We start from the raw sequence: 22,250 nt of genomic DNA, 5'->3' as shown, positions 1-22,250 counted from the left end.
GTTATGTCCTTACTAACTGCGACAAGCAATGAGTGTGAATTATATTTTGTGTTTTTTGTCTATTAAATTTTCCAAGGATCAGCATTCTCCCCCAAAAGTGATCAGGCAGACCAAACCGTAAGTTGTAGAAACTTGAAACTTTGAGGGCTGGTAGTACTCACACTGTCTACAACGTCACCAAGGTTCGCCCCGATCAGCCTGACGGGGGCGCTACAGCAGTGAAAAGTATGAAATGGCTCATGACTCCTGAGCCGTTAGGTGTAGGCTCAAGTGTCTTATATCGTTGGAAATGTTTGCCTCGGAATCACTCGCTCGGTGAAAAATTTGGGTATTTTGGATTTTTTTAAAAACCTACTTTTGCGAAACTAGTCTTAGGTTTTTGACCCGATTGGAACCAAACCAGTGCAGCGAGATTCTCTGGAGTCTGATTGTCAATAATTATCAAAAAAAGTTGAAATTTCGATTCATGGTCTCTAAGGGCCGCCAAAACGTTCAAAGTGGGTAGAGCCACTTTTACTAAAATGACGTTCTTTTACTAAAATGGCTATAACTTGTGAATGGAATGAGATATTTTCACCAAACTTGGTACACCTATGTAAGAGCTCATTCTGTGGTCACGTGAAAAAGGACGCAGCAACTGGCCACTTGGTGGTGCTATAACAGGAAAAAAAACCATGAAAATGGCTATAACTACTTCACCGTTAGGCCGATCGACTTGAAAATTTGCATGCAGTGTCTTCGTCCGAGGTGCAATGATTGTCTATGAAGACGTTGACGTATCTCAAAAAACATGTCCGCCATCAGACACTGAAGTTTGAGCAGATATCAGACAAGGTTAATGGAGTCTGACCGGAAGGAAACTTGCTGGGCCTGTTTGACTCACGGCCCTAAAGGCCTGTGGGAAATTCAAAAGAAATCAACCACCGGGGGGCACCATTGCGTTTTCATAATCTTTAACCAAAATAACTTCCCCTCCCTCTGTAGCAGTGAAATCATTTCTTTGATGATGTGTTTACTGGTGGGAGGGCGAGGCAACCTGTCACTCACATGAGATCGGCCAATAGCAAATCATGCCCTGCCCTACATTTGTTCTTGTTCAAGAAGCCGTTTTACTCGGATATACGGCACAAAAGGAAGAAAAGACTAGTGCAACTTCCATCTCATGCCGACTTTAAAGTGCACAATCCAACACCAATGTTTTATTTTACTGCATTTAATCACATCATGTGGCGTGTCATGATGTTTCTTCTGGAAGGGAAGGGGAGGTCGATCAATCACTGTCAGACTCGTCTTCTGATGTCTGGAGAGAGTCTCGATCGGCCACATACGGTGTGACATCAGGTAACCCCGATAATATACAGCAGCTCACAGCACTGCGGGAAATACTCATGTCACATGACTCATCCCTGTGAAGAAAAAGATATAGAGAAAGTCACATAAAGACTCTTTTCACAATCCAATTAGTCCAACAAACTTGAACAAATACTCAAATGTATTGATCATGTTTAGTGCATTAACTAATGGGACTTCATTGTAAAGCATTACTATTTTTTCTTTTTGTCATGCAGTGTGAAATGACCAGTGATGTGAACGTTACCATTCATTCGTCCTCTGGTCATAATACTCCACATTAGAGCAGGTTCGGATTCCATTAAACCCCCCGACAACAAACAGCTGGTCGTCCAACACCTGGAGTATCAGAATCAATAACTGTTACTTATATGAAACATGTTCAGTATGCGACAATTGAGAATCATTAAAAACAGAATCCTCATTAAATATCCGTATCTCACCTCAATGCCGAAGTTGCTGCGTGGGTTGACCATAGATTCAATACTATGCCAGCGGTCAGTGAGAGGGTCGTAGGCCTCGGCACTTTGCAAACGACTGGCACCATCAAAACCACCAACCTTGAAACATAAATGTGCATTTATCTGTTAATATATGACTCAGCAGACCAAAAGGTTTGGCATTTTTGAGTATCTATTTTTGTACAGTTGATAATAGGTGTCACATTTAAACACATTATTTTTTATTTTCATATACTCACAGCATACACTAGATTCCCATACGCGATAACACCAACACCGCTGCGACGACTGCTCATGGGAGCGATGAGAGTCCACTGGTTTGTTTCGGGGTTAAAGCACTCAGCTGTGAAGAGACACTCGACCCCAGTAAAACCACCACAGATATAAACCTGCCAAACGCACACAAATACAGTAGAATTAACACACTGATCGTGTCCGACATGCTCTTTGACAAGTGTTTTAGACTTCGGTGAATGTTCTTACCCTGCCCTGCAGTGAGGTGGCGCTGGCGTCACTCCTCCGTACACTCATGGCCGCCAACATTGTCCATTGGTTGGTGTTTGGGTCATAGCGTTCTGCTGTTTTTAGCCGTTCATGTCCATTAAAACCTCCAATGGCATAAATGAGTCCGTCCAGAACAGCAACACTGACATAACATCGTTGTTCATACATGGGGGCCACCTAATGTATAACACACAAACAACACAAAACAAAGAAAGCTGCCTATATGAACAGCATTATTGTAATACTGTGGGTTTTTTTTTTTTTTTGGACATGTACCATATTACCATACTTGGTTGGATATTATACTACAGTATTTCTTGAAGTACCTTACAATGTCTTAATTATCATATAAATATTATAACCAAGTGGTATCATTATATAGTACTATAGTATTACCATCTGATACCATGACAGAATTTTTGTTTTGTAAGGACAATACCATGGCTGTGTTTCAAACACCAGAAAGCTGCCTACTCAAACATTTTTGGTGCTCAAATGAGCCCATGATGCTCCGAAATGCTGATTTACTAGGCAAGTCATTTCTGAGCTACCACTGTTTATAGATCAAAGACTTTATATATATATATAGAAAGATGATGCACTCGTATTGTTATGAATGGGAGAAAGTGCAACGCGCAAAATGGCGGAATAAGTCCCGCCTTCTAAATAAGAGCCAATCGCCAATTAATAAAGTCATCGAGTCACTGCAGCGGCCGTTAGAAGCTCCGGTTCCTATAGAAACAGTCAGACGCGCGCTTCCGATAAAGACGCGCAGTTAGGACTGCAGAAGCGCATTAGCTTCATTCAGCCTGAAAAATGCCGTTTTTGTCACGATTCGAGCGTTTAGAAACAAAATGTGTGAGACAGTTGTTGTTAGATTTCATTGGTGATTTCAAATATGAAATTTAATCGAAAGCTTAGTGAGTTTGGAGAATTTTCTGTTCCCCCATTCAGAGATAGGAGCTGCACGTGCATGCCTGAGAGGCGTTTCTTAAGATGGCCGCCGAGTCTTAAAGGGACTTTGGGTAGATGACTTACTTGGTTTTGAAACACCACCCAAGTTTCATATCAGTCCAAAATTCATACACCGTCCACAATATTTGTTAGTAGTAAAATTAAACTAGTTGATACTCGGATGCGTAACAATGCTCACCTCTTGCCAAGTGTGAGTGATAGGATTCAATTTCCTCACACTACTGAAATAATTTTCGCCATCAAAGCCACCAATGGAGTACACGAACCCATGGAGGAACGCTAACCCATGATAGGCTCTGGGACGCTCTTCCTCTTGAGTGACATTGACCCAACAGTCTGCCTTCACATCATACGCCTCAATACCATTGGTGGGACTGCCTATGCTCCACCCTCCGATGGCCAATAGGATGTCAGAGGGCAGACGTGGGCGTGTTAGTTGGTTTATGAGGTCTGAGCTGGTGGGTTCCTCAATGTGCAGGTTAAAAATGGCCTTCATTGCACTGACGAGAAGGGCCGAACATGTCTCATTCTCAGACACCAGTGTGTTGTTCCTTACATTATTCATGAAGAAGTCTGGAGACATTAACCCCATCCGAACCTAAAGCGCAATGAGGGAAGAATTACAACCAAACGTGGCCTTTGTTATGGGCCATTCTACAGAATTGGTGAAAACTGCTTAAAAAGCATTTAAGTATTCAAATCTTAGATGTTTACTAAGATCCTTCTATTATCTATTGAATCCCACTATAATATTTAAAAGCTTAATATATATAAAATCATAATTTATTGGTTACTTTTAATTGGGAGGTGGCTGACCCGAACCCAAACCCCTACATTTTTTTTTTTTTAAAAAGTGAAGTTCAAAAAAAAAAAATTATTTTATATTTTCTTTGTACATCATGAAACTTTATGTAAAAAAAAATGTGTCCCGCATTTTCATGTCACTACCGAAACAGTGTGTGTTTGAGTCCATTGGCTGAGACTGATTTTAACCACACTTCTACATTTTTGATCAGGAAATATTCCTGTGTCCCTCCCTCTCATAGACTCTCTTTCATAGTAGATAGGTCCATTATTTGAGTTAAATGTGTTCAAAAGTCTGAAAATCTGTGTGTAACTTTAAGGAATGTCACTACCAAACACCTTTTTTCTGCAATTAAACAAACTTCTTTCGGTGTTATTACATAAAATTTAGTTTTTATGTGTGTATAACTGTTCAGAACTGTGCTAGCTAACCATGTGCTGATTAGCATCTCTGAGCTAGGCTCAAAAGTGTCTAAAATTGTCACTACCGAAACAGTCACGACCAAAACGTGTGGTTTAGTTTCAGTTGTGACATCGTTTTTTGAGTGTTATTTGATAAAATGTAGTTTTTATGTGTGTACAACTGATCAGAACTGTGCTAGCTAACCATGTGCTGATTAGCATCTTTGAGTTATGCTCAAAAGTGTCTAAAATTGTCACTACCGAAACTTCACCATGTTTCTGTCGTGACATCATTGTTTTGGTAGTGACAAAAGGGAACATAATCATTTATTTGGGGAAAATAAACAAAATTTTAGTAAAGTTATGCAAATCATTAGATTTTAGTATGTTTTATTATGCAAATCATTAGTGTTTTAGTATGTGAGTTTAAATTCTGTAATGTGATGTGGTCACTACCAACACATTACTGTCACTACCGAAAATGTGCAGTCACGACTGAAACATTGGATGTTTTGTCAAAAATAAAGTATATTGAATAATCAACTAAGATGTTATTATAGTGTTTGGTTCAATGTATATTCAAACTAATGAATCCTTCACTTTTAAACTTTATGACTTTTACAAAGAAAAATTTGATTCAAAATTCAACAAATCTCATAAATTACACTTGAAATATTGTTAAAATTGTAATTGTTATTGATTTACCTGTGAAAACTGTTTAATAAAATAGCAAAAAATATATTTACAAAGTAGATGTAAACAAAATCTTAATAGGTCAATATAAGCCTTCTTATTAAATTATTTTTTATTGTGTTTCGGTGGTGACAAATTTGGGGAGAGGAAAAATATTCCAAAACTTTCTGAAAATACAATATGAGAATTAACTGCAGTTACTAGAAATGTGTATTATACAATTATACAATTTGCATACATACAAAATTTGTGGAAAAAGACATTTTTTTTCAAGATGTTTTCAACTTTGACTTTGAACCAATTCTGTAGAATGAACAGATTATTGTCATGTTTATCATTTATAATGTGATTGGCAATATATAAAACAGAGGTAAGAGTTCATACAGAGAAATAACATGATGAAGTCTCTAACCTTTGGCAGAAGCACAGCGATGTGTTCTCTCCTGTTTTCAGGAGCGTGATCAATCCAGCGGAGGATGGCCTCAAAAACCACCTCCTCCTTCCTGACATTCAGCTCATCCCAAGTGATCATCTCATCCAGATGTTCCAGCGAGAGCTCCAGGAACTCCTCGGACACTTGCTGCACCTCCTCAAAGTGCTGCAGGGTGAAGAGCTTTGCTTTATGGTGGAGATTTGAGCAGGAGTGGAAACGCTCTGTAAGTATGCAGATACCGATGCAGTTCTTCAGGCTTAAGTTTGTCTCCAGGAACTTGCAGCAAGAATCTATGAGTCCTGAGATTAAAAACTGATCTGCCGCCAGCAAGAGCTCCGACACGTTCTCTGTAGTGATGAGAACAGGTCTGGCATACGCATGCTGAATAATCAGAGACATGGTGTCCGAGGAGATTCCTAGAATATCGTAGGAATTTTCCTCCGCGTTGGTGGATGAGGTGGAGAAGAGCATCCTGTGGAGCAAATGGCATTAATTTCTAAAGATGTCACTACTAAATTAGACGTTGTACAATTGCAAAGCATGTGCCTTACCTAAAATAAGGGCTGCAGGCGCAAAGAATGATCTTGTGAGCTTTGAACTCTTTGCCATTGACTTTGATGACGACGTCCGTGAGTTCGCCCTGTAAACGAACTTCATGAAACTCATTAAAAGCTGTGGCAATGAACTTGTGCTCCATGTCGTTTAGCTCAAGATCACAGGAATTCAGTTTCAACATAAAATGCTGACTAAAATAATCTGATGTGAATAAAATCTCCAAACGTTCAAGAGAATTCTAGAATCTTTGTGACATCGTCATAGTTGCAGTTCAACATTCCATCTGGTTCAAATCCTCACAGCCTTCTAACATTGAACCAATGAACACTGTATTTTAACATTACAGTACATTAAAATCAATTGCCAATAAAATATTGTAAGAGGTCAAAGGATGAGCCTTTTATGTTTTGATGTGCTATTAAGCATTTCATGGAATGAAAGCACAATAGTTTTTGACAGAAGAACAGGCAATTCATAGTGTTATTAGGAAAAACTTTTTGTTATTCTCAATATACAATACATAAAAAGTTGGCCTACCCTCTGAGATTTTAAGTTGATATTTCAATAATTTAACAAAACATTTGCATGTTCATGGTTCTGATGTTGGTTAATGGTCACATGACATGCAGGTAAACAAATAAAATATTTATCAAATATTTAATATAAAATATATATTATTCAATAATCATCAGTATTCAATAATAATAATCAATATTCATCTTTTAAGCATGTTTTTTTTCTTGTTTTATTTTGAATTTAATCAATTTAATAATATATAATTTAATTAAAATAATTACATTTATATTTTATTTTAAATTATTTTAATTATATATTTTACATTTTAGTAGTAGTAACTGAGCCTGAAAACTTTTTTATGGAAAAGTTAAATAAATAAATAAAAATTGAGGATATATTCCTTAGACTTTTTGGAGGTGTCAGTTATAAAGCAAATATTTAATAATTTCAGTTTACATGTTAATTTAGCCTTCGTGTCACAGTAAAAAGAAAAATGACAGATTTTTTAATTTTTTATTTAATTCAATTAAATTAATGTAGTATATTTTAGTTCAATCATATTTTTTTATTTAATATTTTGTATTTTTAGGGGACTTTATGGTACTAAATTATATTTATACAGTAATTATAATCCATTTATTCACTTTTTCAGCATAGACCTGAAAATTACATTTCCAACTCTCATAATTCTTAAATGCTTTGGATCACAGACTGAAGTTTGGTCTCTTTTTAAAGATGACACTTGGCAGATTATTACTGAAGTGAAAAAAGTTAAAAAAAAAAAAAAAAAAAAAGTTATAGAATTTTACATTATTGTTATGGAAAATGCACACAAATATATATTTTTAATGAAAAATATATTTTCCAAAACACTTTTTACTCTGAAACTGCAAGAAAATCAAAGCCATAAATCAAAACAAGTTGTGTTCCAAATTTGAGGTTGAAATCTCAAAAAATGAGCTTTCAGTCAGATTTTGTTTGGGTGCAGTACCAAACGCTTCCACTAGATGAAATTCGCTTCCCATTAATTTCCATTGCCTCATTTTTGACCCTGAACAATACAAGTGTGACTATTTTATTCAGGACCATTTAACCTTTTCGAATGATGTCCATGATTTTATTTTTGTGTTCACATACACTATATTGCCAAACGTTTTGGGACGCCTGCCTTTACATGCACATGAACTTTAATGACATCCCATTCTTAATCCGTAGGGTTATTAGGTTCCGTATTAAGTTTGGAGGTCTGTAGCTATTGACTCTGCAGAAAGTTGGTGACTTCTGCACACTTCGCTGACCCCGCTCTGTGATTTTATGTGGCCTATCACTTCGTGGCTGAGTTGCTGTTGTTCCCAATTGCTTCCACTTTGTTATGATACCACTAACAGTTGATCGTGGAATATTTAGTCATGAGGAAATTTCACAAATGGACTTGTTGCACAGGTGGCAACCTATCACGGTACCACGCTTGAATTCACTGAGCTCCTGAGAGCGCCCCATTCTTTCACAAATGTTTGTAGGAGCAGTCTGCATGCCTAGGTGCTTGATTTTATACACCTGTGGCCATGGAAGTGATTGGAACACCTGAATTCAGTGATTTGGAGGGGTGTCCCAATACTTTTGGCAATATAGTGTAGCAAGTGCCAAAATCTTTACCAAGTTTCGTACTATTCCAATGAAGTAAACAATTCTAGAAAAAACAAAGCATAAAATCTTTGTCAAAAATAACCAAAGAGCACCAGATGGTTAAATAAGCAGGCATTAGTCAAAAAATGATGATAAACACGAGAAATCCAATTTGCTGAAAAATACAAGTTTATTTGGTTAAAACATCACCCAAAAATAACACTGTTTAAATACATGTAACATACGAGTATAAAATGTGGAAAATAAATGCAATAAGGTAAACATTTATGGTAAATTTACTATAGTATTTCTGATTAATGTTTTTAGCCCTCCCCAATCATAAAAACACAAGTCCAGTAAACGCTTACCAGTAAAAATAGTCGATTAACATTTTCTCAAAAGAGCATATTCTGTGATAAACCATCTGCATTGTGCTCATAAGAAATTATTTCCTTTTTTTGTAGGCACCGAAGTGAGGTTGTGAAGACAGACGTGTGCTGTGAGAATATCTGTGATACAGTACCGATATGCTGGTGAGTGTCAGTATTTCCATCTGCTACATCACTAACTGTACATTTCTAACATTGTAAAACACTGATGTGCGTAAACATGCCGTTTAGGATGGTAACAGTCCGTGTCTGGTCACGTCTGCATCTTCACATGAATCCAGAGCTGAAGAAGGAAGAACATGAGGTTTGAGAATGTAGCTGCGCAATCCAGAGATTCCACAAACACGACGACATCAGAAACGCAGATGATTTAAAGCAAGAACATTCCAAAAATACTTTCACTATGTTACAGCAGATTCAACACGTCAAAACGCCACCACTGCTTTATAATCAAGCTCACAGCTGATTGGTCACAGAACATCGTGCATCAAACCCGAACTCTAACTGCGCTCTCGTTCATACTCACTTCTTGCGATCTTTGTCCTTCTTGTTGTTGGTGCTGGCGTTGAAGGACTGCGCCTGCAGGAGCTCTGTGGCGGCTTTGCGTTTGTTGAAGGCGCTCATCTCCTCCTCCAGACTCCTGCGCTTCTCCTCCAGCTTGCTCTTCTCATCCGCATGCAGTCGCTTCAGCTGCTCGAACTTCCCCTGCAACTAAACGGCCACAGCGTTAGTGACTGAACCACTGATGAACTAGTTATATGAACTAGCTGCCCCACTATTAGGGGGCAGCTCTAGTGGCAACAATCATCAATCATGAATGTCGTACTTCTCTCTCGGCGTCTTTCAGCTCGGCCTCTTTCTCTTTGACTCTCTGGACGAACGTCTGTCGCATTTCCTCCTCTCGTCTCTGCAGCTCGCCCAGAAACTCCTGCCGCTTCGCCTCGTACGTCTGCTGAAGACTGATGTGGAAAGACAACTTTAATACAAAGTGCTTTATTCACAATACTTATAATAAAAGAAACAAATTAGAAACAAAATCAGCAGGGTGATTTATTTAGTCAAGTTCAGCTCAATTCAGTTCAGTTTAATGAAAGGCAAATCAAACACATAAGAATATTGTGCCGATATTTTCAATTATAAACAAGCTTGAAATACACCAGGACTCTGATTTTGAAATGTATATGCTTACTACTTCTAGCTGCTCATTTAAAAAAATTGAGGGAGATAAAATACGCATCTTACAACCATCTACACATATTACAATGTAGTAATATAGTAATATATAGTAGCAATGTACAATAATATAATAGCAATGTACAATAAAGTAAAGCAACACCACGTTTTGACTTTGCACATTCAGCGCTCACATTTATTTAGATAAATCACCACCTTTTGCATTTATATTTATTCATTTTAACAGAAGCTTTTATACAGAAACTTAAATTTGGAATATAAGCAATCTTACAAATTCCATTTTTTTCCGTCCCCCAATTTAAGACCTCTAAAAATGCCAGTTAGGACTTTTATTATGCCATTTAGGATATTTAAGACTTTTAATGGCTTTAAATCTCATCAAACTGAATTTAAGACTTTGATACACTCTGTGCAACCAAAATACCAATAAAAATCCTGTTTTTCAGCCCCCAAATTTAAGACCTCTTTAAATGATAATTAAGACTTTTATTATGACATTTAAGACATTTAATGGCCTTAAATATGATAAAACAGAATTTAAGAGTTGGATACACTTTGTTCAACCAAAATACCAATAAAATTCCAGTTTTTCTGTCCCCAAATTTAAGACCTTTTAAAATGATAATTAAGACTTTTATTATGCCTTTTAAGACATTAAAGATTTTAATGGCCTTAAATCTGATAAAAATGAATTTGAGAGTTTGATACACTTTGTGCAACCAAAATTACGATAAAAATCCTGTTTTTCAGTCCCCAAATTTAAAACCTCTTAAAATGATGATTAAGACTTTTATTATGCCATTTAAGACATTTAATGGCCTTAAATCTGATAAAACTGAATTTAAGAGTTGGATACACTTTGTGCAACCAAAAATACCAATAAAAATCCTGTTTTTCAGCCCCCAAATTTAAAACCTCTTAAAAATGATGATTAAGACCTTTATTATGCCATTTCAGAAATGTTATGGCTGTAAATTTGATCAAACTGAATTTAAGACTTTAAAGGACCCTGTTGTTTTCTCAAACTTCAAAAACACTGTCTTTGTGGCCTTCAAATCAGTGAGGGTCTCGACAGGGCCATTAGCTGGGAATCTGGTCCGAGTGTTTGAGAGTTCAGGGTGATTTTCTGGCTTCTGTTTTGAAAAGCCGAGAAGAAATGTGTGGAATGTCCTTGTGAATGAGGTTAAACAAACAGTTCCCATGCTCCCTTCTCCAAAACCGCCTTATTAGTGGTTACACAACAGTGGCATCTTAGTTTCTCTGTCTGTTGAAGTACTCGAGGAAGTAGTAGTGTTATTTCGTTAACGAAAAGTATGACAAAAAATGTTTAACAACCTTTTTTTGCAGGACTCAGGGTACGTTTACACGACAACGATGTACTAAAAATGGAAAAGTTTTTCCTTTGCACTTTTTGCGTACAGATGACAACATGTCAAAACAATCACACAGATCCACGAAGACGACTAAAAACACTGTATTCTGCTGTCAGGCCAGTAGATGGCGATGTCACTTTGTAAAGAAACATTATAGACTGAACACGAAACCCGTTTTCAAAAGTTAGCATTTTCAGGCTCCCAAAACGCTGTTGTTGTGCAAATAAACAGCCAAAACGTATAAAAAGTTTTTAGTTGAAAACAGTGTCGACACCTACAATGAGACAATTGTTGTAATACGCTGGATAACGAATGGCTCACCTGACAGGTTTGCATTCTGGGTCGGTGTCTTTGAAGCCCATCTCCTCCAGCTTGCAGCGCCTGTAGAGCTCGTAGTGGCGCGTGTGCGTCTGTTCCCGCAGATCCTCCATGTTCACGCAGATCAACATCTCGCGCAGCTTCACGAAGTCACAGTGGTTCTCGTTCTCCACTGAAAAACAGAAGAGCATCACTCACATGAAGTCATTTCATCTTGCAGCATCTCAAAATAAGAACCAAAACACCGTTTTTAAATAACATCACACATCATGATCAGGGGACTTTTAATTCCAGCCCGTCCTGAGGATACTGAGATTCACAAGGGTTTATTATCAATATCGACTCACTTTATGTCACAAAGATTTTTCAAGTCGACTTTTTCTAGTCGTTCATTTAAGCCATTCTTCAACTAACTGCACGTTTATATTAATTTAATTACTTAAATACATACTGGGGACTGGGGGGCGGAATACATCCGCACTCAAGCGTACACATAAAGCTTACCACAAAGCACCAGCAAAAGTAATGATTATTTATGAATGTGTCGGGAAAAATACCAAGGAGACATTTTATTATTTATTAAAAAAATTGTGTTTTCTGAGTCAGTGTCGGCTTCAAAGATGAAGTTGATGATACTGACTCGCCATCTCCGCAGTGGACTTGCTTTTAGAGAGAAATGCACCTTTTATACGGATTACATAAGCAGAGAGTATTTGTTTTCGATTTGAATTGGTTCTTTTAAAAGTAAACATTTCAAGCTTCCTATAGATATATTTCTCATGACTGTGAGGCAAGTATATGCTGAGTTTCGGGTCATCGGCTCCAGTTCACACTAGTAAAAGTAGTTACAGTTTTGAATGATGCATTACTCTTATCTGTATGAACAAAAACGATGGAGTATTTTAAGTTGTTTTCGCTGTTATCAGAAAAAAATGCAAGTGATCGCGCCGGCGCCTCCATGTCATGCAGTAAGCACGCTGATACTTCAGCTTCCACACTTTGCGCAAACACTTAGATATGCCGCTAATAATAGAGCACATTTATCTAGGTTAACGTTACCTGTCGCGATAGTCGATATATATCGACTTATCGTACGATATATGGACGTGACCTCGATAATTTTTGGCGACGCGATATATTGTCCATTATGTTTACACAAAAATAAATGTCACCGACATTTTGCCGATCATGCTGCCTCTGTCATCTCGTCTGCTTTCCGAGGCGAAAGCGGGGCTCAGCTCCTTCATACACAGAGCTGACATCGACAGGTGGAAAAATGCGCCATTCGAGTCGTTATACTGTTTTCTTGACAACTACAGACAGTTTGGAAGAATAAGTGCAAATGCACTCAGTTTCCACAATCCACTGGTGCAAATATAAACATGACAGCGCGAAACGGTGCACGCTTACAGCTAGTTTCACACAGGACATGGCAGTCACGAGTGTCTAGTTTGTTTTCATAGAAAACTAGTTTTTGCATTCCACTGCGCTGTTCTTCCATGGAAACGTGTTTGTTTGACTGTTGCGCTCGCGTCTTTCGCTGCATCTTGTGCATGACGCGGTGCTAAAACGAAGCGCTCAAGTTAAAAGAAGTTTTTCTAACATGCCTCTAGAAAAACAGATACCACAACAGGTCATATCTGACTGCTAAATCTGTGTCTTTCTTTGTTCATATGCACATCTGACAGTAGCGTGCACCCTTACTTTACTGAGAAAATAAGGTCAGGGAAAAGCCTGTAGATGGAAAATCTACATATAAGTGCCTTTTGTGCATTTGCAAGTGTTTTTTTCTACTTGTTATTTTGCAGTTTTTGTTAGCAAAGGTTTATTTATTGTTTATTCAACATTATTATTTTTTGACGCTTCAATTCCAGTATCTAAATATTCTTAAAGAGTTAAGTTAATTGTCATTTGAAAGTGTGTATTATGATTATATATTCAGTGGCATAAAATGGTCTTAAAATGACAATAATATTGCATATCGCAATTATTTCTGGGGCAATATATCGCACAACAAAATGTAGTGACAGGCCTAAACGTTAGCGCGAGCGGCCATATAAAGTTGCTACTACTTACATGTTTCAAATGATAAACAATATTTGAGGTTAATTTACCGTGGAGTTTTTTTTTCTGCGACTAACTGACTAATAAAACTTTGTTCGACTAAGCATCTACTAGTCGACTATTGTTGACCTTATACCGATAAAGGAAACACGTTTACATGTTCCACACGCGTTGTCTGACTTATTTGTCAAGTTTTTGACATTTTGTAATCAAAGCCTCACCCTGCACGACTCCCCAGGGATACTGCCTTGCCTTGACCATTTTGTTTCCGATGTTCACCTCCTCCGTACTGCCAACAACAGCAAACGGAAGATGACCCTGCAAGAGCAAACAAAACGTTTACAAACTCAAAATACACTATCCTTCAGTTTTAAAGGGTCATGAAACACTACACTACATTTCTGTCATTCTCTGAACATCAGAGAAGACAATGTTAGCATCTGTTCATTTTAAATGTAGGAGAAAATCGTCTTCCGAGTTTAAAATCTTCAACCTCATAATTCATGAGACTGCATGTCCTTATCCTATGAGAAGACACTTCTCTTAAAGGGGTTCTTGATTATGATTTCACTTTTTTAACTTTAGTTAGTGTGTAATGTTGCTGTTTGAGCATAAACAACATCTGCAAAGTTACGACGCTCAAAGATCAATGCAAAGGGAGATATTTTCTTTTACAGAAATCGCTTTTTTAGCTTCTTCCTAGGTTGGTGACATCACTAACCCTAAAATTTACATAAACCCCGCCCCCGAGAACACGCAACAAAGGGGGTGTGGCCATGTTGGGCTGCTTTAGAGAAGAGGAAGAGTTGTTGTAGTAGAGTGTTGTTGTCATGCCGTCATTTTACGCCGGACTGCTTCACAAACGAGGGTCAATTCAACGCTAGTTTGAACAATGTAAGGCTGAACACCGTTACTGACAATCCTCATTTTGGCTGCGTGAGATTCTCCAGCTTTGTTGTTGTTGAGCAACCAAAGCGCGAGCTGTTAAAGCTCCGCCCTCTTCTGGAAAGGGGGCCGGGAGCAGCAGCTCATTTGCATTTAAAGGGACACACACAAAAGCGGCGTGTTTTTGCTCACACCCAAATAAGGGCAAATTTGTCAAGCTATAATAAATGATCTGTGGGGTATTTTGAGCTGAAACTTCACAGACACATTCTGGAGACACCAGAGACTTATATTACATCTTGTAAAAGGGACATAATAGGTCCTCTTTAATTATTCATGACAGCAGGTGTTGCTTTCCTATGACAGATGCAGTGAGATCACGTACAGTAAATGAGAGATGTGTTCATTGATCGCAAGTGATTGTTTGTTTTTGCTTTTTAAGTGGCATAAATTCTCTTCCATAGACCCTGAGTCTCCGACACAAACGGGATTCAGTGTAACCGGTCCTTAGAGCTTCTTAAAGGGGCCATGACATGAGAAATCAGATTTGCATTGATCTTTTGACATACAAGTCTTTGTACCATTAAAACACCCTGCAAGTTTCATAGCTTAAAACGTCCTCCTCTAAACAAAGCATTTATTTAATCAACGTCCAAAACAACGTCTGGTTTTGATATTGCGGGATCTGTGATGTCATATGCATGTGCATATGACATCGACGTCATCATCACACCATAGGCTCCGCCCACTGGCGTTCAGTCACGTAACAGCTGTTACATAATAAAAAAAATCCATGTCATGATCCCTTTAATATAAGTGATCAAACGGATTGAATAAATGCTGCAAAATAACAGTCTCAAAAGTTATTAACAAAGCAACAGCGTGTTCATATATGTATATTTTCAATGCACAAATGATTCATTTTACAAGTGAAATGCGTTGTAAACTTTTTCCTGTTGTTTTATTTCAGCGTGATCCTCAGAACTCACATTCATTGCTGTGTTGATCTTCGCCACCGTTTCATCGTCAATCGGGAACTGGTAGATCTGCACGCCGTTGCTGACTAGCTCACTCATGATCTTGATCTTGAATTTGTGTAACTCGCTCTTGGAGATGGTGTCGGCTTTAGCGATGACGGGAATGATGTTGACCTGAGGAGCAGAAGCAGAGCGAGAGACTGAACTAAACAGGAACAGACGAATATAGAGAAACCACAGGTTTAGTTTTAGAACAAACATTTCAGACATTCCTTCTGCTGTACAGAGAACAAAGACAGTTCTGCCAAGTCTCTATTTAAAACAAAAGCTCAACCTTACTTACTATTATTATTATTATTATTATTATTATATTGAAGTGACTGAATCTGTAAACATAAAATTCAGTGCACTGAATGAGAGGCACGACTGAATCCATTCAGCTACACGAGTTTAAAAATAAAATAGAGAGGATGAACACAAAAATGTTTTCCAGCAGGTTTACTCAGTCTCAGACATCTCGTCCAGACATTGAGCAGATAAAACAATCCTGACCGCTGTCTTCAGCCACAGAAGGTCAGAGCAGGAATAATCTTATCTTCTGTTGCCTTAAGGTCATGTCTGAACAGTCTGGTATTTACAAGATTCATTCACAACGACACAAAAAACAACCCAGAACGAGATGCAACATGTCATGTTAAAGGATTAGTTCACTTCAGAAATCAAATTTCCTGATAATTTACTCACCCCCATGTCATACAACATGTTTATGTCTTTCTTTCTTCAGTTGCAAAGAAATTAAGGTTTTTGAGGAAAACATTCCAGGATGTTCAGGGTTCAACGGGTTGAAGGTCCAAATGTCAGTTTCAGTGCAGCTTCAAAGAGTTCTACACGATCCCAGACAAGGAATAAGGGTCTTATCTAGAGAAACCATCGGCCATTTTCTAAAAAAAATTAAAATGATATACTTTTTAACCACAAATGCTCGTCTTGCACTGGTCACGCATTACGTAATCATGTTGGAAAGGTCACGCGTGACGTAGGAGGACGTAACGATCCAGTGTTTACAAAACGAATGTCAAAGACTAAGTCAAACGCCCTTTACAAAAAAAGGTAAAACAACGACGTTGGACGATTTTGAAGTTGGGGGAGAAAATGAGATGGAGTTTTTCGCCCTACCGCGGTACTTCCGCCTACGTCACGTGTGACCTTTCCAACGTGATTACGTAATGCGTGGCGCATCGCAGAGCAGTGCAAGACGAGCATTTGTGGTTAAAAAGTATATAATTTTAATTTTTTTTAGAAAATGGCCAATTGTTTCTCTAGATAAGACTCTTATTTGGACCTTCAACCCGTTGAACCCCAGTGAAGTCCACTATATGGAGAAAAATCCTGGAATGTTTTCCTCAAAAACCTTCATTTCTTTTCGACTGAAGAAAGAAAGACATAAACATCGTGGTTGACATGGGGGTGAGTAAATTATCAGGAAATTTTAATTCTGAACTGAACTAATCCTTTAACCCTCCTTTTCTGTTAAAAAAAACTGGGTCAAATAGATCCAGATTGGTTTCCATGCAATTTGCCAAAAAATAGCACTATGAAAAACACTATAACACATTTAATAATCCACATCTATTTCTGTTGCGTAAGGGGGCAATTTGACCCACATATTTTTAGGATCGAAATAAGCTGCACAAACATGACCACTTGTAGTGACTATTTGCACATCGAGGTGCACTGCAAATAACTACAAGTATAAATAGTATCTAACATTATTTGTACTTAGTGTAAGTAGTGTTTATTGCTATTTAACTGCCTTTTTGTCTGGTTCTCAAAACCTTGTGAGGGTAAAATGGGTTTCTCACACTTCTTTTCTGTGTAAAAAAAATAGCAACAAAAATATCCTTTAACAGAGAATTCAATTTCAAGTAAACTTATATTTAATAAGTTCTTATGTATTTTACATTTTGGTGTTTGACAATCTACAATAAAGGTTTTAATCATATTATATTATATTTATTATATTATGAAACTGTCAAAAATTTGCATGCACATTCATGAACCTAAATGAGAAATATCCACAAAATTTCAAGAAGAAATAAATAGTTTAATCAGTGTTTCAAGCAGTGTGAATATTGAATGTGGGTCAAACTGATCCGAACACAACCGGAGGGTTAAAGAATCATGCTGAAAGCGAACGGATATTGGTTAGGATTGCGTTTTACTTATGAATGTTGACAAGTGCATTTGTGGAAAACATGACGGTCTAACCTTACTGTCCAGCTTCTTCATAGTGACCAGATCTAAGGATTTGAGCGAGTGTCCAGAAGGAGCGATGAAATACAGACAGGCGTGGATCCTGGAGTCGTGGTAGTTATGAAGAGAGCGCTTGATCTTCAGCTCCTCTTGTAAGTACGACTCAAACTGCGTGTCAATGTAATCCACTATGTGCTGGTAACTGGAACAGAGACAGAACTTCAATATATGCACAAATGTTCAGAAAATAAAATGTCTGTTTTGTTCTTAAATATGATTTTTCAATAAAACTGAATGAACATAAACGATAAAAAAAAAGTGCATCCAAACACAACTGCACATTTCAAAATACTCTCCCTGTCTGCCATTAGTCATGGTCAACAGGAAGCCAGTAAGTTCATTTACATGGGCAATTATAATCAAAATATACTATTAAATACTATTCCGATATAAACACTGATGTCTACAGTATGATCAAAGTACAGTAAATCATCTTCTGAAAGTAACTTGATGCTTCAATTAAATATTGTATCAATTACATTGTTACACCAGTAGGTGGCGACAAGTGACTGTTAAAACATGTATTTGTCATTGAATCATTCATTCAAGAGATTTGTTCAAAAACGCTGATTCATCCAGTAATGAAACAAGTGAAGCATTTGAGTGAGTCATTGAATCATTCATTCAAGAGATTTGTTCAAAAACGCTGATTCATCCAGTAATGAAACAAGTGAAGCATTATAGAAATTAAGCTGACTTGTCTTGAACAGGACTGACCTCTCCTGCTTGTTCATCTGATCGCCAAAGCCGACGGTATTAACCACAGTGAGCTTCAGACGAACATTACTCTCCTGGAGATCGTACGTCTGCGCTCGCAACTTCACCTTCGGTTCAAAATGAGAAGACTCGAAATTCTCAAAATTGGTGTTGAAAAGCGTGTCCATCAATGTTGATTTGCCAATCCCAGTTTCACCTGTGGAAAAGATATACTTATGATATAAATGCTACTGATTTCAGACGTATTTACTGTATGCACTCATATTCAAGGCACTTGAATAAGATACTTGTTAGGGGTGGACATGAATACTTGAAGTCACAGCAATATTGAAGGTTGTTTTCGTCACGGTGTAAAAAGTAAAAAAGGTAATTTTATATGCCAACTTTTTTCTCGCAATTGTGTTTATATCCCACAATACTGATTTTTTTCTCGCAATTGCGAGTTTATATCCCGACTTTTTTTTTCACAATTGTGAGTTTATATCCCACAATTCTGACGTTTTTCTAGCAATTGCGAATTTATATCCCATTATTTTGACTGTTTTCTCAGAATTTATATAAACTCACAATTACGAGTTATAAAGTCAGAATTGTGGGACATAAACTCACAATTCTAACTTTTTTCTCGCAATTACGAGTTTATATCCCACAATTCTGATGTTTTTCTCGCAATTGCGAGTTTATATCCCACGATTCTGATTTTTTTCTCGCAATTGCAAGCCTATATCCCACAATTCTGACGTTTTTCTCGCAATTGCGAGTTTATATCCCACAATTCTGATATTTTTCTTGCAATTGTGAGACGTTTTTCTCGCAATTATGAGTTTATATCCTACAATTCTGACTTTTTTCTTGCAATTATGAGTTTATATCCCACAATTCTGACATTTTTCTCGCAATTGCGACTTTATATCCCACAATTCTGACGTTTTTCCTCACAATTACGAGTTTATATCCTACAATTCTGACTTTTTTCTTGCAATTATGAGTTTATATCCCACAATTCTGACGTTTTTCTAGCAATTGCGAATTTATATCCCATGATTTTGACTGTTTTCTCAGAATTTATATAAACTCACAATTACGAGTTATAAAGTCAGAATTGTGGGATATAAACTCACTAAACTGTGGGATATATATTTTTCTTGCAATTGTGAGTTTATATCCCACGATTCTGATTTTTTTCCTCACAATTACGAGTTTATATCCTACAATTCTAACTTTTTTCTCGCAATTGTGAGTTTATATCCCACGATTCTGATTTTTTTCCTCACAATTGCGAGCCTATATCCCACAATTCTGATATTTTTCTTGCAATTGTGAGTTTATATCCCACGATTCTGATTTTTTTCCTCACAATTGCGAGCCTATATCCCACAATTCTGATATTTTTCTTGCAATTGTGAGTTTATATCCCACGATTCAGATTTTTTTCCTCACAATTGCAAGCCTATATCCCACAATTCTTATATTTTTCTTGCAATTGTGAGTTTATATCCCACGATTCTGATTTTTTTCCTCACAATTGCGAGCCTATATCCCACAATTCTGATATTTTTCTTGCAATTGTGAGTTTATATCCCACGATTCTAATTTTTTTCCTCACAATTGCGAGCCTATATCCCACAATTCTGATATTTTTCTTGCAATTGTGAGTTTATATCCCACGATTCTGATTTTTTTCCTCACAATTGCGAGCCTATATCCCACAATTCTGATATTTTTCTTGCAATTGTGAGTTTATATCCCACGATTCTGATTTTTTTCCTCACAATTGCGAGCCTATATCCCACAATTCTGATATTTTTCTTGCAATTGTGAGTTTATATCCCACGATTCTGATTTTTTTCCTCACAATTGCAAGCCTATATCCCACAATTCTGACGTTTTTCTCGCAATTACGAGTTTATATCCCACGATTCTGATGGGGGTTTTTTTTCCGCAATTCTGACTGTTTTCTCAGAATTTATATAAATTCGCAATTACGAGTTATAAAGTCAGAATTGTGGGATATAAACACAAAATCCTGACTTTTTTCTTGCAATTGCGAGTTTATATTCCAATTCCACAATTCTTTTTATATCACAATTCTGGCTTTTTTCTCAGAATTGTGATATAAACTCACAATTCTGACTTTCATTCTTGCAAAGAGTTTGAGGACATAAACTCAGAATGGCAAGAAAAACAATCCTGAGAAAAAAAGCCAGAATTGTGAGATTAAAAGAATTGTGAAATATAAACTCTCATTTGCGAGAATATCACAATTGTGAGACAAAAAGCCGCAATTACCCTTTTTATTTTGTGTCAGAAACAAGCTTCCATACAGCAGTCACTGACCATAAAAAATGACTTTTTCGATGCATTTTTGGCAGCCATTTCTGTCAATCAATTCAAACTACCATAATGCACATCTCTAGTACTTCTGTCATTATTCTTACCAATGCAGAGGATGTTGAAGCAGAATCCCTGACTCGTGGACTTGTTCACCAGTTGATCTGGCAGACTGTCAAAACCAACATGGCCTGATAGAGCCAGCGGACGAGCGTTCTTGTCCTGGAAGAGACGAGTGAGTGAGAACATGACCGAGAAAACCTCACTGTGACACTGACCGCTGCTAAATGCAGCTGTGGAAACCGCTTGGCAAAAAATCAAAGCTACAAGGGCCTTTACCACAATTAATACGCAGCTGCTTTCACATCATTCTCTCAAACATATCTCTATCAGATTGAGTCCAGTTAATATATCATAACATATCATATCAGTTTTACATCTTTCAGTTTTAAAAGATTCTCAATGTGGTCTCAAGACTTTTAGATCTGCAGCATATTCTATAGATGTATAGATGCATATTCTATAGATGTATTCTATAGATGCAATAATTGCTTTAACAGAAAACATCAAATATGTCACTGACAAGTAAACTTCTAAATATAAAGAAAAAAATATCAAATATCAGTTATAAATTCAAATTGAGAAATGGATTTAGAATAATTATGACTGATTCTGGTTGAGAAATCCATTCATTTCTATTCTACTTATCCATTTATGAATTAGATGATAAGATGTTTTCATTCAGATTGATGAATCAGATTTATTTATTCAATTTTATTAAGCAGATGTTTGTATTTTGATTGATAAACATATTTAGATTCCTCATTCAGATTCATAAATCACATACATGTATTCAAATAGATAAACTCTATTCGTATCGATTAATCGGATGTTTGTATTCATGTTTGTATAAATGAGGAGCGCGCGCGTCAGTGAGTGAAATAGTTGAGCGCAGGTCCGGACACTCCCAAGCGCGCTCACGCCAACTCACTCCCACTGTCACAAACTTCACAGTCATTGAAACAAGAAAAGAGTCAGAACCTGGAATATGTTGATCTCAAACGTACCATCTGTCGAACCACGTCAGAGGATGCCATTTGCGCGCAGGAAAATAGCGAAAATTTGGAGAAATGTCGGTTCTCTTTCGGATGAAAGTCAAAAGTTGCTGTGACCCGCCTCGTCCAATAATTCCAGCTGACACACCACTGGGAACAGCTGCGCTACCATTTCGCTGTCTTTGAGAGGGTTTTGTCTGGATTTTAGTCGACAGAGTATAACGATTTCAGATGTCAAATATGTTAGAGAGGACTTTCATAACATTATATATGTTTTAAACCCAAATGAAAGCTAAAACGCATTGTCGGTTTCAT

The 22,250-nt window shown here is 37.1% G+C and overlaps 2 protein-coding genes across 2 annotated transcripts; both read right to left on the bottom strand.

The window, feature by feature from the left end:
• Window positions 1-1,146: 1,146 nt before the first annotated feature.
• Window positions 1,147-6,307, bottom strand: LOC127518970 (kelch-like protein 10). Its single transcript, XM_051906276.1, has 8 exons — window positions 6,174-6,307; window positions 5,602-6,094; window positions 3,847-3,888; window positions 2,295-2,492; window positions 2,051-2,200; window positions 1,794-1,910; window positions 1,598-1,689; window positions 1,147-1,406 (listed from the first exon to the last, which is right to left on the bottom strand). The coding sequence occupies exons 2-8, from the start codon at window positions 6,091-6,093 to the stop codon at window positions 1,271-1,273; spliced, it is 1,227 nt and encodes a 408-aa protein (XP_051762236.1). The 5' UTR covers window position 6,094; window positions 6,174-6,307; the 3' UTR covers window positions 1,147-1,270.
• Window positions 6,308-8,485: 2,178 nt separating this feature from the next.
• On the bottom strand, window positions 8,486-22,088 carry septin10 (septin 10). Its single transcript, XM_051906275.1, has 10 exons — window positions 21,948-22,088; window positions 20,988-21,102; window positions 18,550-18,745; window positions 17,788-17,974; window positions 15,532-15,693; window positions 13,879-13,975; window positions 11,597-11,765; window positions 9,535-9,667; window positions 9,235-9,419; window positions 8,486-8,991 (listed from the first exon to the last, which is right to left on the bottom strand). Exons 1-10 carry the CDS (start codon window positions 21,975-21,977, stop codon window positions 8,976-8,978), a joined length of 1,290 nt encoding a protein of 429 aa, XP_051762235.1. The 5' UTR covers window positions 21,978-22,088; the 3' UTR covers window positions 8,486-8,975.
• Window positions 22,089-22,250: the final 162 nt, after the last annotated feature.

Source organism: Ctenopharyngodon idella, chromosome 9, assembly GCF_019924925.1.
Source record: "Ctenopharyngodon idella isolate HZGC_01 chromosome 9, HZGC01, whole genome shotgun sequence".
Classification (NCBI taxonomy): Eukaryota; Metazoa; Chordata; class Actinopteri; order Cypriniformes; family Xenocyprididae; genus Ctenopharyngodon; species Ctenopharyngodon idella.
This window is presented reverse-complemented; position numbering and strand designations above follow the sequence as displayed.

Bases quoted from the DNA above. Each gene is read 5' to 3' on its own strand.
- LOC127518970 (XM_051906276.1), bottom strand. From the start codon at position 6,093: ATGCTCTTCTCCACCTCATCCACCAACGCGGAGGAAAATTCCTACGAT. The intron at 3,889-5,601 runs GTTAGAGACTTC...ATTGCGCTTTAG, and splicing joins TCGCTGTGCTTCTGCCAAAG to GTTCGGATGGGGTTAATGTC. The intron at 1,407-1,597 runs GTAACGTTCACA...TTTTCTTCACAG, and splicing joins GACCAGAGGACGAATGAATG to GGATGAGTCATGTGACATGA.
- septin10 (XM_051906275.1), bottom strand. From the start codon at position 21,977: ATGGCATCCTCTGACGTGGTTCGACAGATG. The intron at 17,975-18,549 runs GTCAGTCCTGTT...TCTCTGTTCCAG, and splicing joins CAGATGAACAAGCAGGAGAG to TTACCAGCACATAGTGGATT. The intron at 13,976-15,531 runs GTGAGTTCTGAG...TTGCTCTTGCAG, and splicing joins AGATCAACACAGCAATGAAT to GGTCATCTTCCGTTTGCTGT.